We start from the raw sequence: 19,010 nt of genomic DNA, 5'->3' as shown, positions 1-19,010 counted from the left end.
CTGCTGCTACTGATTCTCTCTTTTTTGCATTTTTATCTTAGGTCTTATTCTTTATGTGGATTTTTCCCCATTTGCTTGTTTGTTTACTTTTTGATGTTTTATTTATTGTTTATGACCTTTTTTGCTACGTTTGTAGTTGTGCAATTTTATTTTTCAGGTTGCAAGCCGCCCTTGAGAATGGCTTTAACGATGGAAAGGCGGCATGCAAACAGAATCGATCCCTGGCCGCTGGAACTTAAGAGAGACGGTGGAAAAAAGCTCCATAATCTCTCTCCACCCCACCCTATCCCCCAGTTCAGCACGCCCGATTTTCCCTCCCTTGTACAAATCGGCCGATAAACTCCACCCGCGTCCGCCCTATAATGCTATCTAGTCCTCCTTGACAGGGGAAAAATCGGGAACTGCGCCCATTAACCACCTCCTGCCTCTTTTCCTGGTGAGAACACACCTTCCTTCCGCCCTTCGCGTGCGTGCACGCGCGTCACATGACCTCGTGCTCCTCCAATCAGAGGCTCCGGGGCGCCGTTCAAACCGTCCGGTAGCAGTTGCCCTCCTGCTTGGCGTCGCTCGCCATCGCCTTCGGCTCGCTCGGTCCTGGCGCGCTATGGAGGGCCGGGTGGTGTCTCCGGGTCCCTACCGAGCCACCAAGCTAGTAAGCGGGGCGGAGAAAGCGGCAAGGGAGGGACTCGCCCCGGGGCGATGAATGCAGAGCGGCGCATTAGCTAGCAAGTCCGGAGTGCGCGGTTGGGGCGGCTTCACACGTGACACAGTTCGCGTGTCTGCTTGTCTTCGTGTCTGTTTTGTTCTTTAATAAGAACTTTTTCTTTTTTTAAGGTTGCCTTTTGGGGCCCCGAAAGAGCTTCTCTCTCCCCCCCCCCCCCATCCTTTCCTGGTGCTTGAAACCAATAAAAAACACACAATGAAACAAAATTAAACCCAAAGAAAATAGAGAAAAACTTCAGACTGGGCAGGGGGTGGGGGGCAGTTTGTGGGGTGGGGTTCTACCAGTATAAAAGCCATCAGGGATGTGGTTTATTTTAATTTCTTTTTGCACGCTACCGTCATGGCATGCAGAGGTTTTTCTCTTCCTTGTCCACATGCTAGTAAGCAGCAACTGGCTTCTTTGCCCAAGGACACCAGGGATGGGGAAATTGTGGTCCCCCAGATGATATTGGATTGTGCGGTCCCAGCCAGCATGACAAGTGGTCGGGGATAATGGGAGTTGTAGTCCAATAGGATATGGAGGGTCACAGTTTATTGATTCCCCGTGGACATGGGGTGTAAAGTCCTCCATGTGTGATTGCTACATGCAGCACTACCCAGAAGTGGTTTCTATTTAGGGCCACGAAAGATGTTTAGAAAATTATCCAGTTCCACACTGGTGAAGCTGGTATTTTTAATTTGGTTTGCCCTTTTGCCTAGAAGTGCGTGTTTAACATCATACACAAAGTGGTTACTACTCCACGTTAGAATCTGTGGATTAACACCTGTAAGTATGCATTGACAGGTGCTAACTGCTCTTAAGGGGCCTTGAATATGTTTAGTGGTTAATGAATATGTGATTCGTGGTGGCAGGACAAAACATTTGCCTATATTGAGGAAGCCGTGGAGTGATCATATGACTCCTCCTTTGCACACCTGCAGATTCCACACTTCACAGCACTGCCATGTGTAATCAGCCCTTTGTTAATACCCTTCTAGCTAAGGAGGAATGTTACTACATTTTCAATTGTCATTAGGGCTGAAATGAGGATTCTGACATGCATTAATTCCTTGATAAAGAGCACAGGGTTTGTGGTATATTTGGGCGTTGGTGCATTATGTGATGGATAACTTATCGTTTCATTACCAATTCCAGACTGCAGCTTCTGCTTAGCTTATTCTTCTTGATTTTTAAAACCTAAATTTCACTTCTGCCTTGTAGTGGAATGAAGTTACTAAATATTTTCGGGCAGAAATGCCACGAAGGAAACACAGGCAACACTTCAAAAAATATGGGAATTGTTTTACTGCAACAGAAGCAATCGACTGGCTTCATGAATTACTGAAGAATAACAGTAATTTTGGTCCAGAAGTTACTAGGCAGCAAACTCTTCAGCTGTTAAGGAAATTTCTCAAAAATCATGTGATAGAGGATATAAAAGGAAGATGGGGCTCAGAGAATCTAGATGACAACCATAACTTGTTCAGGTAATATACCATATTGATAGAACTTGGGAAAATGGGTTGACTGGATGCAAAAGTCCTTTTGATTTCCCCTGTTTCATGTGTTACTACCAAAAATAATGAGGTTTTAATTTATTCAGTTTCCACCTTTGAGTAACATGGAATTGAAAATTAGCTGTAACATAAGATCAGCATCTAGTAGTATGATATAATATGCACTAGGCTTGTGCCAAACTGCTTGGGAAACTGGGCTTACTTTATCCTGTTCATACAACGAAAGAATTCATCATCTTCCTACGTTTCAGTACTTGTATGTGACATGTATCCATTACCTTAATGAAAATTGTTGACTTTTATACTGTAAATGTTTTTGAGTGATGAACACTTTCCCAAATACTTTGAAATGCAAACTGTGTTTCAAAATAGTCTGTGACGCTACTGTTCAATGTTGAGCTTTTGTGTTTTAAAATTACAGGTTTCCTTCAGTTTCCCCAGTGAAAATTCTGCCACGTCGGTATCCGTTGAGTGAGAGCACAGATAATATTTCTAAACAGACAGAAAAGACATTTAAGTTACCACATTTCTCCAGAAGAACACCCAAAAAATATGAATTCCGGGAATGTAAGGTAATAGGTTATTTCTGACTCTGATTCTATGACTCATTATGCACACTTACCTGGGAGTAAACCCATGGAACACAGACCTGCTTCTGAGTATTTATTTATTAGATTTCTATCTTTCTCCAAGGAGCTCAGTGTAGCAGCATACATGGTTCCCCTCTTCTCCATTTTATCCTCACAACAACCCTGTGATGTAGGCTAAGCTAAGAGATGGCAACTGACCCAAGGTCACCCAGTGAGCTTCATGGCTGAGTGGGAATTTGAACCCAACTCCAGACCAATGACCATGCTGGCTGGAGCTGATGAACACGGTAGTCCAACAGCATATGGGAAAGCTACAAGTTGCCCACTACTACGTTATGGTGTTGCAGGATTGCTGTAAACATTGTGGGAACAGCTAACTGATGAGCAATTGTGGGAACATCCATTAGCGGTCTTCTGGCTTCCAGACTCCTGGAAGGATGGGGGTGGAGAACGGTTGTTATGAGACAGTATGACTCTCCCAACTCTTGAGTAAAAGTCTTGACGATACATATTTATAATGCCTTTTATTATGGCTGCTTTGTAGGAGAACACAGAAAATGTGAAAAGTGAAATGATGGAAGAGGACAGGAAAAATACGTGCATCAGACAAATAACCCAAGCAGACATAGACGAAGTTTGGAGAAACACGGTTGTGATACAGTGAGTGACAAATGGTCTTCTTCACTCCTCTCATTTCCCAATGTGCCTAAGGATAGAATCGTTAACTTCTTGGGCAATGATCATTGTAGTGTCCTGATGGTCAGCTGAGGCTCTTAAAGCATTCTGTTGGGAGAAGCCTCCTTTTAAGTTGTATACTTTATTGCTGGCAGAGCATTTTGAGTACAGTCGTACCTTGGTTTTTCAAATGCCTTGGGAGTCAAACGTTTCAGCTCCCGAACGATTGAAAACCAGAAGTGATTGTTCCGGTTTTCGAACATTCTTTGGAAACCAAACATCTGACGCAGCTTCCGATTAGCTACAGGAGTTTCCTGCAGCCAATTGGAAGCTGCGCCTTGGTTATCAAATGTTTTGGAAGTCAAACGGACTTCCGGAACGGATTCCATTTGACTTCCAAGGTACCACTGTACTGGAAACTTTGAGCTTAGCAAGCTTATACACCAAATTGAATTAAAATATTAGCATTTCTAAAGAGCACTAGTCCTGCTAAAACATAAAAAGTGCATGGATTATTGTAGTAGCTTAAGCTGGGAAGAAGAGTTATTTCTTCTAGGGAAGAATGTGTGTGCTTTGTCTCTGGCCCTGTTTATATTTTAATGATAAGCTCCTCTGGTTAATTTCTTTTAAAACCTATTTTTAATGGGTAATGAAGATAGCTTGTTTAACTAACTAAAGTTTGCTTTACTCCATCTCTGGTTCATATGTAATACCAAGCCAGGTTTTGTGAAAACCAAAACTAAACTCAGCCAAACTCCTCCTGGCTGCATAGCTGATAATGAGCAGAGGGAAGAGTGTGTGAGCCCAAAACTCACAGCAGCTCATGCAAATAGTGGTAAATCATAGTTAAGCTTTACTTATGAACACGGCTTCTGTGATACTTCATGGAACTTCTGTTGGACTTTTGAAGATGCCCGGTCTCTAGTGTCCTTGTCCTTTACCTGTCTGCGCTTAACAGATTTATCCTTGCTTATTATGATGCTTTAGACACCACAGGAAAATTCATTTCGAACTAGGCACTAAAGTGGATTTACATGGCCACCCCTCTTCCCCTATACTATGATTTATTTACTGTGATCACCCAGTGGTGAAGTTTTCATGAAAGCTTGGTTTTGATTTGCAGGCAGTAACATTAAGAACACAGTAAAACGATATGCTTATCATTTCAGAGATGTTTGAACATCAATATATATTGAATCCTTTTGCAAGCCTGTTTTCTTTAGAGACCCCCCAAAGTGATGTGCTCAGTTCTGGAATTATCTGGTGTTGTGTTTTTTTCCTCCTTGCAGTTTGCAAACTATTTTAGGCATGCCATCACTCAACAAAGTATTGCACCCTGCACAAGTAGTTCCTCGGTACATAATATACAACATGACTAATACAAGTAAACGTGGCGTTGTTCTTCTGCAAGACAAATCAGGCAAGTCCTGTACAATTATTTGAAAACCTGATTTCCACCCCACCCCCCTTCAAATATTACAGAAAGTGCAGCATTTCTCCTGTCTGGTAATTTAACATTGGCATTAAAATCTAATAATTAAAATCTGTTAATTAATTAATTAATTAATTAAGCCCTCAGTAATTAGAAAGATATCTGCCTCCTTTCCTACAGGCCCTCCCAGATGCTAAGATCAGCAGAGGGGGCTCTCTTGGTAGTTTCCCCTCCCTCAGAGGTTTCCGGGGTACCCTGGGAAAGGGCATTCTCTGTGGAAGCCCTAAGTTGTGGAATTTCCTCCGCGGGGGGGCGGTGCCTGGCTTTTTCACTATTCCGCTTTCAGTGAATTTTGAAGATGTGCCTGACCTTTGACACCTGAGACGTTTGTGTTCAGAGCCCCGCCCCCTGTTTTGTGTGATTGTGATCTGTTTTAACTGTTTCAAGTTTTTAATTGTAACCCACCCTGGGATGTGCTAGTGAAAGGCGGGTGATAAATGCAATAATAATGATTTCAACAGAACTTCATTGTAAATATGCTTCATTATCACAACCCAGCACAAGGGAAGAAAGAGCAAAGGGGAAGTCTAGAACTTTTGCTTCTTCTCAAACTACATGTTTTAAAACCGGTTATGTCAGTTAAGGGTAAGCTAGTGTGATGCAGTGACTAGAAAATTAACCATGAAGCTTTTTCAGAATGTGACCTTGAGCAGCTGGTAACTCTTGTTTTAATTCCCAGCTATGTCTCATGGGTAGCATGAGGGTTAAAGTGAGATGTTATATCTTCCAGAATATGCCCTTAGATGATGGATGAAACAGGACAAATAGAAAGAATATGTGAAGTCTTCTCTTAAGAATAATAATGGGAACTGGTCAATTTGTCTCTTCCTTCCTCTACCCCCTTCCTTGCAGAAGACCTCCCTCACTGGGTACTGTCAGCTATGAAGTGCTTGGCAAACTGTAAGTTAGACACACATTGTTTGAAATGTCAGGTGCTGAAATAGAAATGGAAAACAGAATAGAAATACCAATACTATATTGGTGACATCTGCTGGGCTCTTATTTATTCTCGGCTTCCAATAATCTGATTTTTAGAATATTTTATGAGATAAGTGAAATTAAGGCCAAAAAAAAGAGCAAAATAGTAACACTGTAATTCCATAAATGCACCACAAATTTGTGCCTGATCTGTACAATGGCAGTTCTTAAATGAATTGCTGTGTTACGTCTTGTCAGGGGTCCATCCACCACCATACTCCAGCCAGAATAACTAACTAACTTTATTTTTGCCATTCAGGAAGATAATTCCATTTGCATTATTATGTATAATGATGGTTATGGCCGAAATCCTAACTCCTGCCGTCAGGGCTTTTCAGAGCAGCAGAGGGGCTGCCACATCCACACACCAGCCACTCACCGAATACAGAATGGGGGGAGGAGGTACCCCATCCCTGTACCAGCTGCAGCAATTGGGCCCAATCCTAGGCTGGCTCCCCTTTCAGAATGCCTGTTTCTGAGCTTTCTACTGCTGGAGATCCTGCCTGCTAACCCCTACCATAAAGGGGGTTGGAGTCCTCTGCGCCATAAGATATCTCTCTCTCTCTCTCTCTCTCTCTCTCTCTCACACACACACACACACACACACACACAGCTCTTTGTGCTGTTTCATGCTGTAAATATTTGAAGAGTCAAGTTCAATGTTACTGAGATTTATTTCCTTTTGTATTTTAGGGCCTAGAAGCAATGGCACGAGCCAGCCAATGTACATGGGCTTTGAACGGGATGTATTCAAAACAGTTGCCGACTATTTTCTTAGTCTTCCCGAACCTTTGCTTACATTTCAGTACTATGAGTTATTTGTGAATATACTGGGTACGTATTCCTCTAGTTCTGAGGCCCCCCAAACTTTAATGGGCATTTGAGAAGATGGACTAAGACGCCATGTATCTGAGCGAAATCACTTGGTGTATCTTAGATTTTCAGAGTGAACTCTGGCTGCCTTAATATGACAAGTAATTCATTATAAATCTTAACAACTTGGTTTTCTGTTCTTAGTCTTTGCACTGAATGCTGAACACAGACTGGCTTGTTATGTGTCCTTAGTCTTGCATATCTGAGCTATCTGTTGCACTTATGTTTTTGAATACCCTCTGACTGAGAAAGTGTTCTCTCCAACATGACTAACATTTCTGACTTAACTTTTCTGACTTGCGTTGCTTGTCTTGTTGCCCTGTCACATCGCCTGCATCTGAACTTGTATTTCATTTTCTGATAGTTTTGTGTGGCTACATCGCAGTTCCAAATAGATCCAGTGGGAAATCTAGCGCGCGGAATGACTTGACTCTTTCAAAAACTCCACCCTTAAACTCTTTCAAGTCAACCGAATGCCTTCTGCTAAGTTTGCTCAAGACTGGCGAAAAGGACAAAGCTGAGGCTTCCAAAACAGTTTCTGTAAAGTGTACAGCTGAAAAGGGACATGATAAAAAGTTGCAGCATGATAGTGTGCCTTGTGAACATGCCACCGTTCATGAACTAGCAGGTGGGAGTTGTCAGGACCTTTCAAGACTGAAAAATGAACAAGCTGTGCCTCTCAAAATTAAGGCGAGGTGTTACTCTTTGGAGGGAATTGCAGATACCGCCTCAGGCAAGTGTAGTAAAGACGGACTAAAAACACTTTCTGAAACTGGAGTTCATATACCGTTCGCAAGTAATGGAGACCAGCTGTTTCACTCTGCACGTAATCCAGATTGTTGCTTGGATCTTTGTTCAGATGACGCTGGCCCAAAACAAACCTGTGGCTTCAAGACAGTTTCCACAGCAAGTATTCCAGACCAAGAGCTATCTAGTGGTAACTACAAATCAAAGCAACTTTGCAGATCTCGTAGTTTACGTGGAAATAGGAGCTCTAGCTGGTGTAGTGCCCATGTTCCAGTTGCAGAGATCACGGTGGAACCACATCCTTTGGGCCATCTGGGCCAAAAAACCCAAAGCACCACTACACTGGTTACTAAAATAGGAAATAAACCTGGGAATTCTGATATGGCCATCAGTAAAAGACTCTGCAAAAGTGCAACACAACTTTCAGAAAACACGCTTCCCCCCAGCACCCTTATGTTGACTGGCACAAGTAAGATTGCTTTCCTGAGCATGGGATTTATTTATTTATATTTACTAACTAGTTTGTTTTTCTGCCCTTTTTTTTTTCTTTGCACAAACCCCAAGGTTTTAAATGACTAAACGTATTCAACAAGATTTGTCAAAACGGTTCCTAGGGCCTTTGAGGTTCAGTAATTTAAAAAAACTAATATTTTGCCATGCAAGCATCAGTATTTTCTGTAGTGCATGCTAATGCCAAGTGTGTGTGCTCTTCTGTCAATGCTGTTATATTTGTGTAATTCGGCATATTTGTAACCCGCGTGGCTACTGGGCAACTCTTCCAAACAATGTATAGAGAAAAGAGAGAAGCTGCTGCTGGGCACGGACTGCTAAATCATTCATCTAGTCTCTAAACTTCTAAACAACCAACTAGAAGTTTTTATGTAATTGGACTTTAGCACACTTCGGTGTTAAAATAATAACGTTTCGTTTTCATTTGCTCTTCACCTGTATTGCTGGAGCAAAATGAAGCGACTTCAGGATCTTAGCACAAAAGTCTAGGATAGAGCACATAACTAACTTCTTAACTGAAGTAGAATCAATTACCGTAAAACTATTACTTTGTGTTATGCGGGGAAATTAACGTGCAGAATTGCTAATTCTGCTTTTGATACAGTTACCGAGAATAATGTCTGTCCCCAATTTTTAATTTGCTAGAGATGCTCCAATCTCATTTAGAAAGAGTTGCTATTGAAGCACTGCAGATCTGCTGCTTATTGCTTCCTCCAGCAAATCGCAGAAAACTTCAACTCTTGATGCGCATGATCTCTCGAATATGTGAAAATGTTGATATGCCACGACTTCATGATGCAGTGGGCACCAGGTCTTTGGTAAGATGCCTTGCTTTCCAATTTTTTCTTAAGTTGTTCCATTGTACAACTGAAATTTTAGGCTTCCAGTGTTATCAGTCTTCCCTTCTGTGCCATCATTACCGTTAAAGGGATATTTCTTGGGAAGGAACATGATACCACATTCCTTCCCAAAGAATTGCCACAATATTCGGTACAATTCTTTTGTTTCCTAACCAGTTTGTTTAAATGTTTTCAGATGATACAGACATTTTCTCGATGTATATTGTGTTGTGAAGAAGAAGTCGATCTTGATGAGTTGCTTGCCATAAGATTAGTTTCCTTTCTAATGGATCATCACCAAGAAATTCTGGAAGTCCCGATTTATTTACAAGTGGCCGTACAAGAACACTTAGAAATTTTAAAAACTACTCAGGTGAGGGAAAAGGTTGAAGCATGCCTTTCATGTTTCAAACAAAAAAACTTATGAGTCAGAGATCTTAACTCCTGAGCTTGCTGTCAACCTGGATCTTGGGACACATTCGTCTAAGTTACCTATTTAAGGCTCCTACTTAAAATGCAGAACTTGACATTTCTTGCCCCTTAAACTTTAGGATGTTTTGCATCCATGAGGTACTATTATTCCCACATCTTCAGGCAATTATAATAGTTTGGCTCCTGGCGAAGATTCTGTAGAAATCGTTCGGTTGCATTTTGGCTATTAAGTTGTCAAACTTAATCCATTCTGAGAATCCATTCGACTCCTGGAACCGTTCGAAAACCAAGACGCAGCTTCCGATTGGCTGCAGGAGCTTCCTGCATTCAGTCAGCAGCCGAGGAAGCCGCGTCGGATGTTCAGCTGCCGAAAAATGTTCACAAACCAGAACACTTACTTCCAGGTTTGCAGCGTTTGGGAGCCAAGCTGTTCTACAACCAAGGGACCACTGTACTCAGTTTGGTCTTCAGGGAATTCCGTGGACTTCCAGACCTGATTATTAATTGACAGGAATCAAATTTTCATTATGTTACTTCATACTATAACTGTTCTCTGCACTATAACTCTCAGTCCAATGGCCCTGGGTACTTCTGTGGTTTCAGAAAATTGGGTCATATTTTTATCATACTTTGATTCCATTGTTCATTGGTATCTTACCCTTTGGGAGTTTCAGCCTCTGTAAGTAGGTCAGTATTATCATCATCATCCACATATGACAGATAGAGAGAGGGCTGAGAGAATACTGGTTTGAAACCCATTCAGTGCATCCCTGGCTTAGATTGGAACTGGGAGCGTCGGATTGAGAGCGCTTGCTGTTTAACAGATGCACTAAACCAGCTCTGTGTAAAATGCCTGGAACTTGACATTATCTTTGTTTGCAGATGGAGTGCCTAGGGGAAGAACTGAGCACCATATTTCCAACTTACTCCTACTGCGAGAGGATAACTTCTCAGGAATTTGATGCACAAAAGATTTTCACCTCTCAGGCAGCAGTTGCTGAGCTTCTGGAAAGCATCATTAAGGACAGAAAATTAAGTGTGAAAGACAAGAAGAAGAAGCTTAAGCAGGTAACAGAAGATGTTAAACCTGCATCAACATTATTTGTGAAGCAGGTAGCCATTTAGTTTTCAGAACTGACAGTTAAGTTGCCTCTGGCAATCTCATTTAGATGAAAATTGTCTGCCTGGAAATGGGTGCTTGCAGTGTGAAGAACAAAGGGATCTGTTCAGCGGCATCTTTTCTTTTTCCTTTTAAAAAAGCTGCATCTGTTTCTGAAGCCTGCTACAGCCCCATCACTGCTGCCTCTTCTGCTGTAGTGGTGAAAACAAGGCTTGTACCGCAAAGGTTAAGGTGGCACCTTAGGTCTGGCAAGTCGGGCAAAGATATAACAGCTCTGGCCCAGGTTGCTACTTTAATCTTGCTGCTAATTAGCATTCTGCTTAGGCACTTATCTGTGTTAAGCAGATGTCCCTATGGTACACCAGAACGTCTGCTGAGGTGTAGGTGGCTGCTCTGCTCGACCTCCAAAATTCGCCCCCATCCCAGCTGTGATGAACAGGGACTTTCTAGTGCTACAGTGTTCGTTGTGCCAGCTGCTTTGCCAGTGCAAATACGAATGTGTTGTAACTCCATAATGGGAGGACATGGCATTCTTTTATGGGATTGAAATCCCTGGCTACAGCATGCAGAATCATATCTAGCCCACCTCAAGATGTCTGGCTGAATGGCAATGCGTTTTGCAAACTAGGGGTGTGTGGTGGTGGGGATTCTTTTGGTTTTTTTAATGGATCAAGAGCAAGTCTGCAGTAGAGATTTATCCCTCCTTCACCAGCCGAATCCTATGCATGTTGGCTTGGAAATAAATGCCACTGTCCAAAATGATTTGCTCTCCAATTAGTCTTCAAAGGATTTCAGGCTTAAAGGGTTAATGGTGGACATGCTGTTTTTGCAATTGGTCTCTGCTTTGATATTACTAGTACTCTAAAATGACACATAACACCCCTGCAATTGTTATGAAAAAGTGCATGCTAGGTTGAATAAGTAGGGGTTCCCCTCCCCCCTCAGTAAGTGTTTAGTTTGGTTTATTCAAGGTCACCTGACACACAATTCACTGTAATCTACTTTTGGGTAAAGTACAATATCTTTGGAAGCTTAATACAGAGGATTTCTGTTCTGCAGAAACCTTTGAGTTTGTTTGTTTTTTTCCTGGACAAACCCCCTACACAAAATTGTACTTGTCCCAGAACTTTTTAAGTCTTATGACTGGAGTCCAGCTCTAAAGCAAGCAGCTTTTAAATCACCAAGTTGTTGTTACTTTTCTCTGTACTCTCTTGTAGTAATGGAGACTTTGTTGGGCTTGAATTGTTTCTTAAATTCAGCCAAAAGGACATCATGGCATTTTAAAGTTCCTACTATGTAGCTAGCTGGTTGCCAGTGAAAGAATTGTTTCATTCTGGATAGCAAGAAGTCTTAAGCCAGTATTTTGTAGCAAAGTAGAATGTTAAAATTGAATAAATAAAATAAATAGAAAATAAAACAAACTTGGCCACCTCCCTGCTCACCCCTGACTGTCTTTATAAGAGTTATTACTTGGTTGTAGCACTGTGTTCGTTTTTTGTAACTTCAGTATGACTAACATGGCATCTTGTTCCTCAGTTTCAGAAAGAGTATCCCAAGATCTATCGAAACAGATTTCCAACCACAGAAAGTGAAGCCATCCTGTTTGAAGACAGGCCCACAATTAAGCAGCCAATGCTCAGCCTGCGAAAGCCAAAGCTTCGTACCCTGAGAAGTTAATTTTATGTCTTTTGACGAATCTGATGTTTGTAAAGCCATTTTGCTTGGAAAACAAATATTAGCCACATTTAAGTGAGCGAGTATACAAAAATGTGAATTTGTTGAACTGTGCTAAAATAGGTTGGGCCCCAGGGTTCCCTTGTCATACCTAAAGTCTGGAAATGACGCCATTGATGTTTACAAAAGAAACCAACCAATGTAAATAGATAATATTTGTGTGTGAGTGGAGTTGGGTGAAATGAAGGGTAACCAAAAATGTACAGATACCAATAGCCAAAAAGAAAGAAATGGTGGAGTTGGTAGAATTGAGAATGCATGCTATAACCCATTCCAAGAAATGGGGCATACGTTTACCTCAGTAAGCTGGTGTTTGTGTTAATTTTCAAGAAGTACTGCATTTTTATTTTTATTTAGAAATTGTAAGTAGAAAAGTAGAGGATTTATTATTATTTTTTGAGTGAAAGCAATAGGTTTGCAAGCAACTTGATTCGACAGCTTTTACTTTTCAATTTGCACTTACCGTGTATGTTGGTCGTCTGTTGTCTTGAAACTTTGCATGGTCCACTGTCGACCAAGAAGAGGCAGGAGAACAAGGAGGCATGGAACATGTGTCACAGTGTTAAACGGAAGAGAGTGATGGAAAGCTGATCATCTTTGCACAAATCCAGCCTTTCATGGAAAAAGGCTTCAACAGCCATAAAGAAGTAATTAAAAGCCTTGCTTTCAATGGTTCGAAGTGTGTCACATTTGCAGTCCTGGAATATTTGGAAATACGTGGTTAATGGGTCACTGGTCCCATTACTTGTGTTGGGTTTTTCTTCCCATGCTGTCTTGGTTCTCTTTCTTTCCATTTAGGCCAGTAAATTGGATCCATGCGAGAAGAGCAATCCTAAGCGGGATGAGATGGAGAGTTACGTAGCAGGCAATCTCCACTTCCAAATCCCTACCAGCTTGCTCTGGCCCTGTTGGGAGTTGGAAGGTGTTGCTACCATCACCCTTCCATACTGACAGGCTTGGTTTTGTTTTTAAAACCTTTTATCCCGCCTGTTTCAATGGGAGGGAAATTAATTGTGGCAGGTTCAGGCCAGCATCAGTAGGTAGCCCAGTATGTTGACTGTACAAGTGAAGGGGGTTGAATGCAGTAGATCAAAGGTCACCCCCAGTTGATCCCACCACAAATGGGAAAAACAATGGCCGTACTGCTTCCATGGCTCCTGGGGGCTTAGAGGGGCCTCTTAGGGAGATGGGATGTCCAGTCAGCAGAGCACTTCTCCAGTGGAAAAGGCACACTTCCATCCTATCCCCCTTTCCCCGCCGGCCTTCGGCAAGGGTTAAATTCAACTAGTTTTCAGGGGAAATCTTAAGTCATCACTAATATAATTTAAGTGGGACCTAAGTGGAACTAACGTTACTCTGGATCCAATCCATTCTGTGTTGTAGTAAGACTACACTGCCCAGATTCTTTTCACCTCTCCTTTTCTTTTTATGTTTATCTGTTGTAAATGTTTTGTGTTTACAGCATGTATCTATCAATATTTAATTGATTTTATATTTTTAAAATATCTGTCAGAGGAAGCTTGTTGAATAAAATGACATTATGTTGGTACTCTATTTGTGTTTTGTTTGGAAGGGTATTTCAGAAAGTGCATTGAAACTGAATTGCAGCGAAAGGACCTGCAAGTTTAGGAACTAAATGCAGAATTGCACTTAAGGAGTTAAATATCATAGCAAATGGAAGACTATATGGAGTACCTTTTCTGACGCTTAACACTGAATGTAGATTATCGTAGTATGAGCAATGTTTAAAGGCTGCCGTGGTAAATGGAAGGCCCCAAATTGTAACAGCATAATTTATTATGGGGCAGTTCTAAAAACCAAAGATGCTCTGAGTTATTGCAATAATTGTGAGGTAACCTGCTTATTCTGAGTCTTTTCTGACGTGGGTTATTTTTCATCACACATTGGCTGTAGCTATCATACTGGGTTTTTAGATACCTTCATTTCCATGTGAAAGTTTGATAGGTTTATCCCTTTTTTTCTTAATGCTGACTCTTAGCCCTGAGCCTGTCAATCCTTCTAAGCCACTATTTCTATCTTTTTATGTGTGACAGATATTTCCTATGGAATGTGCCAGTATTCCTGATAATTTAATATGCCCATTCCCATCCTCTCCTCATGATCCCTAGCATTTTATAGCCTTTGGCTACACTTGCAACTCATGCCTTCAGTGCCTTTTGTATCAGAGATTCATTCACTTCCGCCAAATTTAATTAATGTTAATTAAGTTGCAAGAGCCATCATACAGCAGCTAACTAATGTTTTCAGCCCTACTGAGCATTTCTTCAAGGTTAGAACAGTGTTTCACAGAATTGGCTTCAAAGTCTTTTTGGAAAATAACATAGGAAGGCAAACGGGAACAACGAAAATAATTTTCAGGTATGTTTTATCTGAGACCTTTACGCTTTCAAGTCATATTCTTTATGGCAGACCTACCACACTTTATAGTTCCATATAAGCAAAGCTTAGACACCTATAAGAATGTAGCCTTTGCAGCTTAATTGCACAAGAAAAACGATTACTGGGAATTAAAGATTTGTTTGGTAATATTCTCTTCTCTGATACCTATTAAGAAACCATGTGTGTTTTGCAACACAGGCACAATGCTCGCAATGTTTGAGAGAGTAACAATCTGCTTTAACTTGTACTATTCCCATAAATACAATAGTCTATTTCTAAGAGCTATGGTTAATAGTTCTGTATAGCCCCAAAGCCTGCATGCCTTAGTCCAATGCAGTATGATAATTTGTGTATTTTTATAGTCTCTAAGCCAGCCTTTCCCGAACCCTGGTGCCTTTCAGCTGTTTTCGACTACAGCTTCTCGCAGCTCCAGCCACCGTGGGACTTGTGCTCCCAAACATCTTGAATGCATCAGGTTGGCAAAGGTTGCTCTGGGCAAATCGCTTGCTGCCAAAATTGAGAAAATGAAACCAGGAGTTGAAACCAACCAACGTTCATCACATAGAACTAAGAATTTCAGTGGGTCGACTCTGAGTAAAAGTTATATGGCTACAGTCCATGCATGACCTTCTAATGCACTTTCAGAGGCCACACATTGCTTGCTCTGATGCTAAAAACTGAACAGATAACAAACAAAGGTGTTTGTGCTGTTGTCCAAATACAGATGCAGTGTTTTTAATAAAACCTTTTTTTTAATTTGGGAGGAGGCAGAGATTCCTCTTTTAAAACAGAACTTTACAAAATTGTTTTGGTGTATAATGAAGTGTAACCTACACAGCTGTGATTGGATTTAAGGACAGGTTAAATACGGATGCCATTGGCAGCTGCTGCAATCTGCTTCTCGTGTCCATCAGAGACTCTCTGTTACATAAAATGGGGCATCTGGCAGCCTGTGTAGTCCAGTCTCCTGGAGCCAGCAGTGTGCCGAGGGCCAGTTCCTCCAAGCTGGAGGTTTGGGTAATGGGGCAAAGGTTTTGTGCCAAGCAGCGAGCACGTTACAGGCTGTGTGACTATAGTCCACTTTCTTTCCCCTTCTTGTTTCATTGTAATCCACTTCTGCATGGGGATTTAGGTCTCTGGAAAACATTCAAAGGCCTCTCTTGAGCAGCGGGGTGAAATCTCATAAAGCTTCGGGAGGATTTGAGTGGTGAAAGATGCTTCTGTTCCCCAGGGCCCAGCTGATTGGCTCATATGTTTCCATAAAGCTGTTGCTCCCGTCAGTAAGACCTAATGTTCATATAAATACCCAGCACACATCTCCAACTGCCGTACTCTGCATTTGGCTCAGGGAAGTCCAAATCCTTTCCTGGGGAGAAAATGGCCAGCCAGTAAGTACCTATCCCTGGGCTTTGCTTTGCATAGAGTTTAAATGTCAACCCAGTAAAGTGATAATGTCACTAGATTCTTGCAGCTAGCAAATTTATCAGAAGCAAAGAGTCAGTCTTCACATGCTGCTGCTGCTGCTGCCTATGGGGCATGCATGATATTCTAACAAGAATCTGCAAATTATTGTGGCAGGGCAGTAGTAAACAGCAGTAAAGCTGGACTCCTGATTCTGTGATTTTCATTGTTAAAGCGTAATCCATTGCAAGCATAGTTCTTTGAATTGTGACCAACATGTGTTGGGAGGGTATTGGAATAGGAGAGTTTACCCTGTGGTGAGAGCAGGATCACAGAGTTTCTGGAACATGATGCCTGGCACTTGTGCCTTCAGTCCATGTTCAATGTGATTTGGTCATGGGGAAGCTTGCATTTGGCTGGAGGAATGCTGTGCCGATTCCACTTTCTGGAAATATATTCAGCACTCTCACTTGGCCACAACCTGTTCTACAAAGTGAATATCGCCACATTTATCTAAAAACACTACCAATTTTATCAGGAGGGGGGGAGGCGTGGCACAATCGTACATTTCATCTCAAGTTACCTTGCCTCCTATTTATGCTGGTCAAAACAATTCATGTCAAATGTATATCTCTCTTCTAACCATCATGCAATAGTTGGAAGGACTTGCTCACCCTTTGTTTTCTTAACACCCTTCAGAGTTGAACATCCAGCAGGTGGATACAAGAAGCTCTTTGAGACCGTGGAGGAACTCTCCTCACCAATAACTGCTAATGTCACGGGTATGTGGATTTCTAGTGCTTTCTTTCCAGATTGCCCCAGTGTGCTATTTTCCTTCATGAGCAAACCTTTATAGGGCGGGGGGGACATACAGAGGGAGAGTTGAAGAAACCTTGGGTGTTCTTTGTTGTGATACTAATTTATTTAATTAAAGTCAAATATTGCATTTCCATAGCCTCATGCTGAAAATCCACAAATTGAAATTGTTGACCTAATCGTCACAAGCCCTGAAATCCTGCTGCATACCTGGACTAATTAAATGCCATTCAAGTTAACCTGACAATCCTAGAACATGGCAATAGAAATTCAATACTGTAACAAAGCGACAAATCTCTAGACATGCCCTTCTTTCAAACGCCTTCCACGAAACAAAACTTTGCTCTCCCCACTCTCTGGCCTTTGTACAGTGAGGCTTTCTTCAGTGCAGAAGTAGACTTCTAAGTTTGGTAAACATCTTCTAAACAGAATGTCAAATTTTTCTTTTTGCTGGATAATAAATGTATTTATCTAGCCCCATTCTTGGGGCTCATGTAATGTAAGTAAAATAATAGCTAGAATCTGTAGTGCCTTGGAGAAGCTCTGTGATGTTCCTCCCCAGAGATGTTATGGTCCCTGAGGCAGAAAACCCAAATTTGCTATCCCTTCCCAATCATTGCCCAGTCAGAGGGGAAAATATATTTATCCAAGCAACTGACAATTTGCTGCTTTTTAATAGTTTCCAGAAATCAGCTGCTGCCTTACAATCTGTCTGTGTTGGCTTGGCACACTGTGAGCGTATGTTGGGTGGGACCAGGCCTCATGCTGTCCTTCACTCGCAGCAGCATCTGGGAAGGCAGCCTGTGGGGCAGAAGATGAGATGGGAAATTACCACCCTCATGTTTTCCAACCTTAGTCTTCTTTTCTCAGCTGCCACCATTGTCAATTTGATTCTGTGAGGGGTGACCAGCCCTGAGGAGCTAGGTCTCCCCTCACCCCTCACAAATATATTGATACAAAGAATAAGGGAAGACTTGAGACAGCTTAGCAGCCTGATTTCTTAGTCGAACACAGTTGGCATCTCCCATGGGCCCTTTTATTTCTTAAATATGTGACGGCGCTTTTTGCTATCATTGCAATAGGTAGGATTCCAGTCTGGCTCAGAGGCAGTTTACTCAGATGCGGGCCGGGTTTATTTGAAGTTGGCTCAGAACCATTTTATCATTTGTTTGATGGCCAAGCACTTCTTCACAAGTTTGACTTCAAGGAGGGGCATGTCACTTATCACAGGAGGTAAGCATCTCCATTTTTACTACTCGGCATTCCCCACCAATAGCAATCAAGCCCAAGGCAAGGCCTTTGTCCAAATCAAATTGAATTTTTAAAACATTCTGTTCCAGAGCTAATAATGCATTTTGGCTATATTTTATGTTCTATGAAATGGGGGTCGGCGATCCGCCTCCCAGGATTTCTGGACAATAGTGTTAAGGATTGCATAGCATGGTGAACATTGAAATGTCAGGGGTTAATAATATCCAGAGTTCGGGCAACAAGGGCGCTTAGGGTTGGCTTACTCCATCCTGCACATAGCTCCCCACCTCCACCCCAGCCTTTTCTAGAACTTGTTCCATGCCTCTTCTACTTCCATCCTTCTTCACACATTGCTGGTAACAGCACGGGGACTCCACTCTGGTGGCTACTCCTTTGTCGCTTCTTGACAATGTCTGTAACTTCCATCCATATAGTTAGGGTCATTTGAGCAGATATGTGACATACCACTTAGGGCCCATTCTACAGTTACTCTCAGCAACCCAGCAACTGCATCACCTTCCCATGCATCTCCAGAAATCCAAGATGCTATGACAAGAGCTGATTCCCATGCCAAGGCCATCCCCCCTGGGGCATGTGACAGGCGGCATGGGAAGCGCACTCGTCCTGGGTGACCTGAGGATTTCAACATACCAGACCAAAACAACCTTTCTTCCTTCTCTATAGGTTTATCCGGACCGATGCCTATGTAAGGGCAATGACCGAGAAAAGAGTCGTGATTACAGAATTTGGCACCTATGCTTACCCAGATCCATGCAAGAATATATTTTCCAGGTGACGAAACAAAGGCATATTGTAGGGGATGAAGCCATGTTCTTTTTTTCCCCACCAGGAGAAATAATCTAGTGTCCTTGTTGGTTCTGTTTGGCAGGTTTTTTTCATACTTCCAAGGTGTGGAGGTCACCGACAATGCC

The 19,010-nt window shown here is 42.0% G+C and overlaps 2 protein-coding genes across 2 annotated transcripts in view; both read left to right on the top strand.

Annotated features, from left to right (window-relative positions):
- The first annotated feature begins 499 nt into the window (after positions 1-499).
- Positions 500-13,759, top strand: DEPDC1 (DEP domain containing 1). The gene is made up of 12 exons (XM_083448314.1): positions 500-652; positions 1,925-2,190; positions 2,642-2,792; positions 3,355-3,470; positions 4,775-4,905; positions 5,830-5,877; positions 6,649-6,789; positions 7,193-8,044; positions 8,731-8,903; positions 9,121-9,297; positions 10,239-10,424; positions 12,013-13,759. The coding sequence occupies exons 1-12, from the start codon at positions 605-607 to the stop codon at positions 12,151-12,153; spliced, it is 2,430 nt and encodes an 809-aa protein (XP_083304440.1). The 5' UTR covers positions 500-604; the 3' UTR covers positions 12,154-13,759.
- Positions 13,760-14,871: 1,112 nt separating this feature from the next.
- Positions 14,872-19,010, top strand: part of RPE65 (retinoid isomerohydrolase RPE65) — a 12,241-nt gene continuing 8,102 nt past the window's right edge. The window contains exons 1-5 of the mRNA XM_083448320.1: positions 14,872-15,886; positions 16,711-16,793; positions 17,910-18,060; positions 18,763-18,870; positions 18,968-19,010. The exon at positions 18,968-19,010 is cut by the window's right edge and continues 3 nt beyond it. Of these exons, the coding sequence (XP_083304446.1) occupies positions 15,825-15,886; positions 16,711-16,793; positions 17,910-18,060; positions 18,763-18,870; positions 18,968-19,010 (447 nt within the window). The 5' untranslated portion in view covers positions 14,872-15,824. The remainder of the gene's footprint in view (positions 15,887-16,710; positions 16,794-17,909; positions 18,061-18,762; positions 18,871-18,967) is intronic.

The sequence above is a fragment of the Podarcis tiliguerta genome, assembly GCF_965153285.1.
Source record: "Podarcis tiliguerta genome assembly, chromosome: 6".
NCBI lineage: Eukaryota > Metazoa > Chordata > Lepidosauria > Squamata > Lacertidae > Podarcis > Podarcis tiliguerta.
Note: the sequence above shows the minus strand (reverse complement) of the source record. Positions and strands in the feature narration are given on the sequence as shown.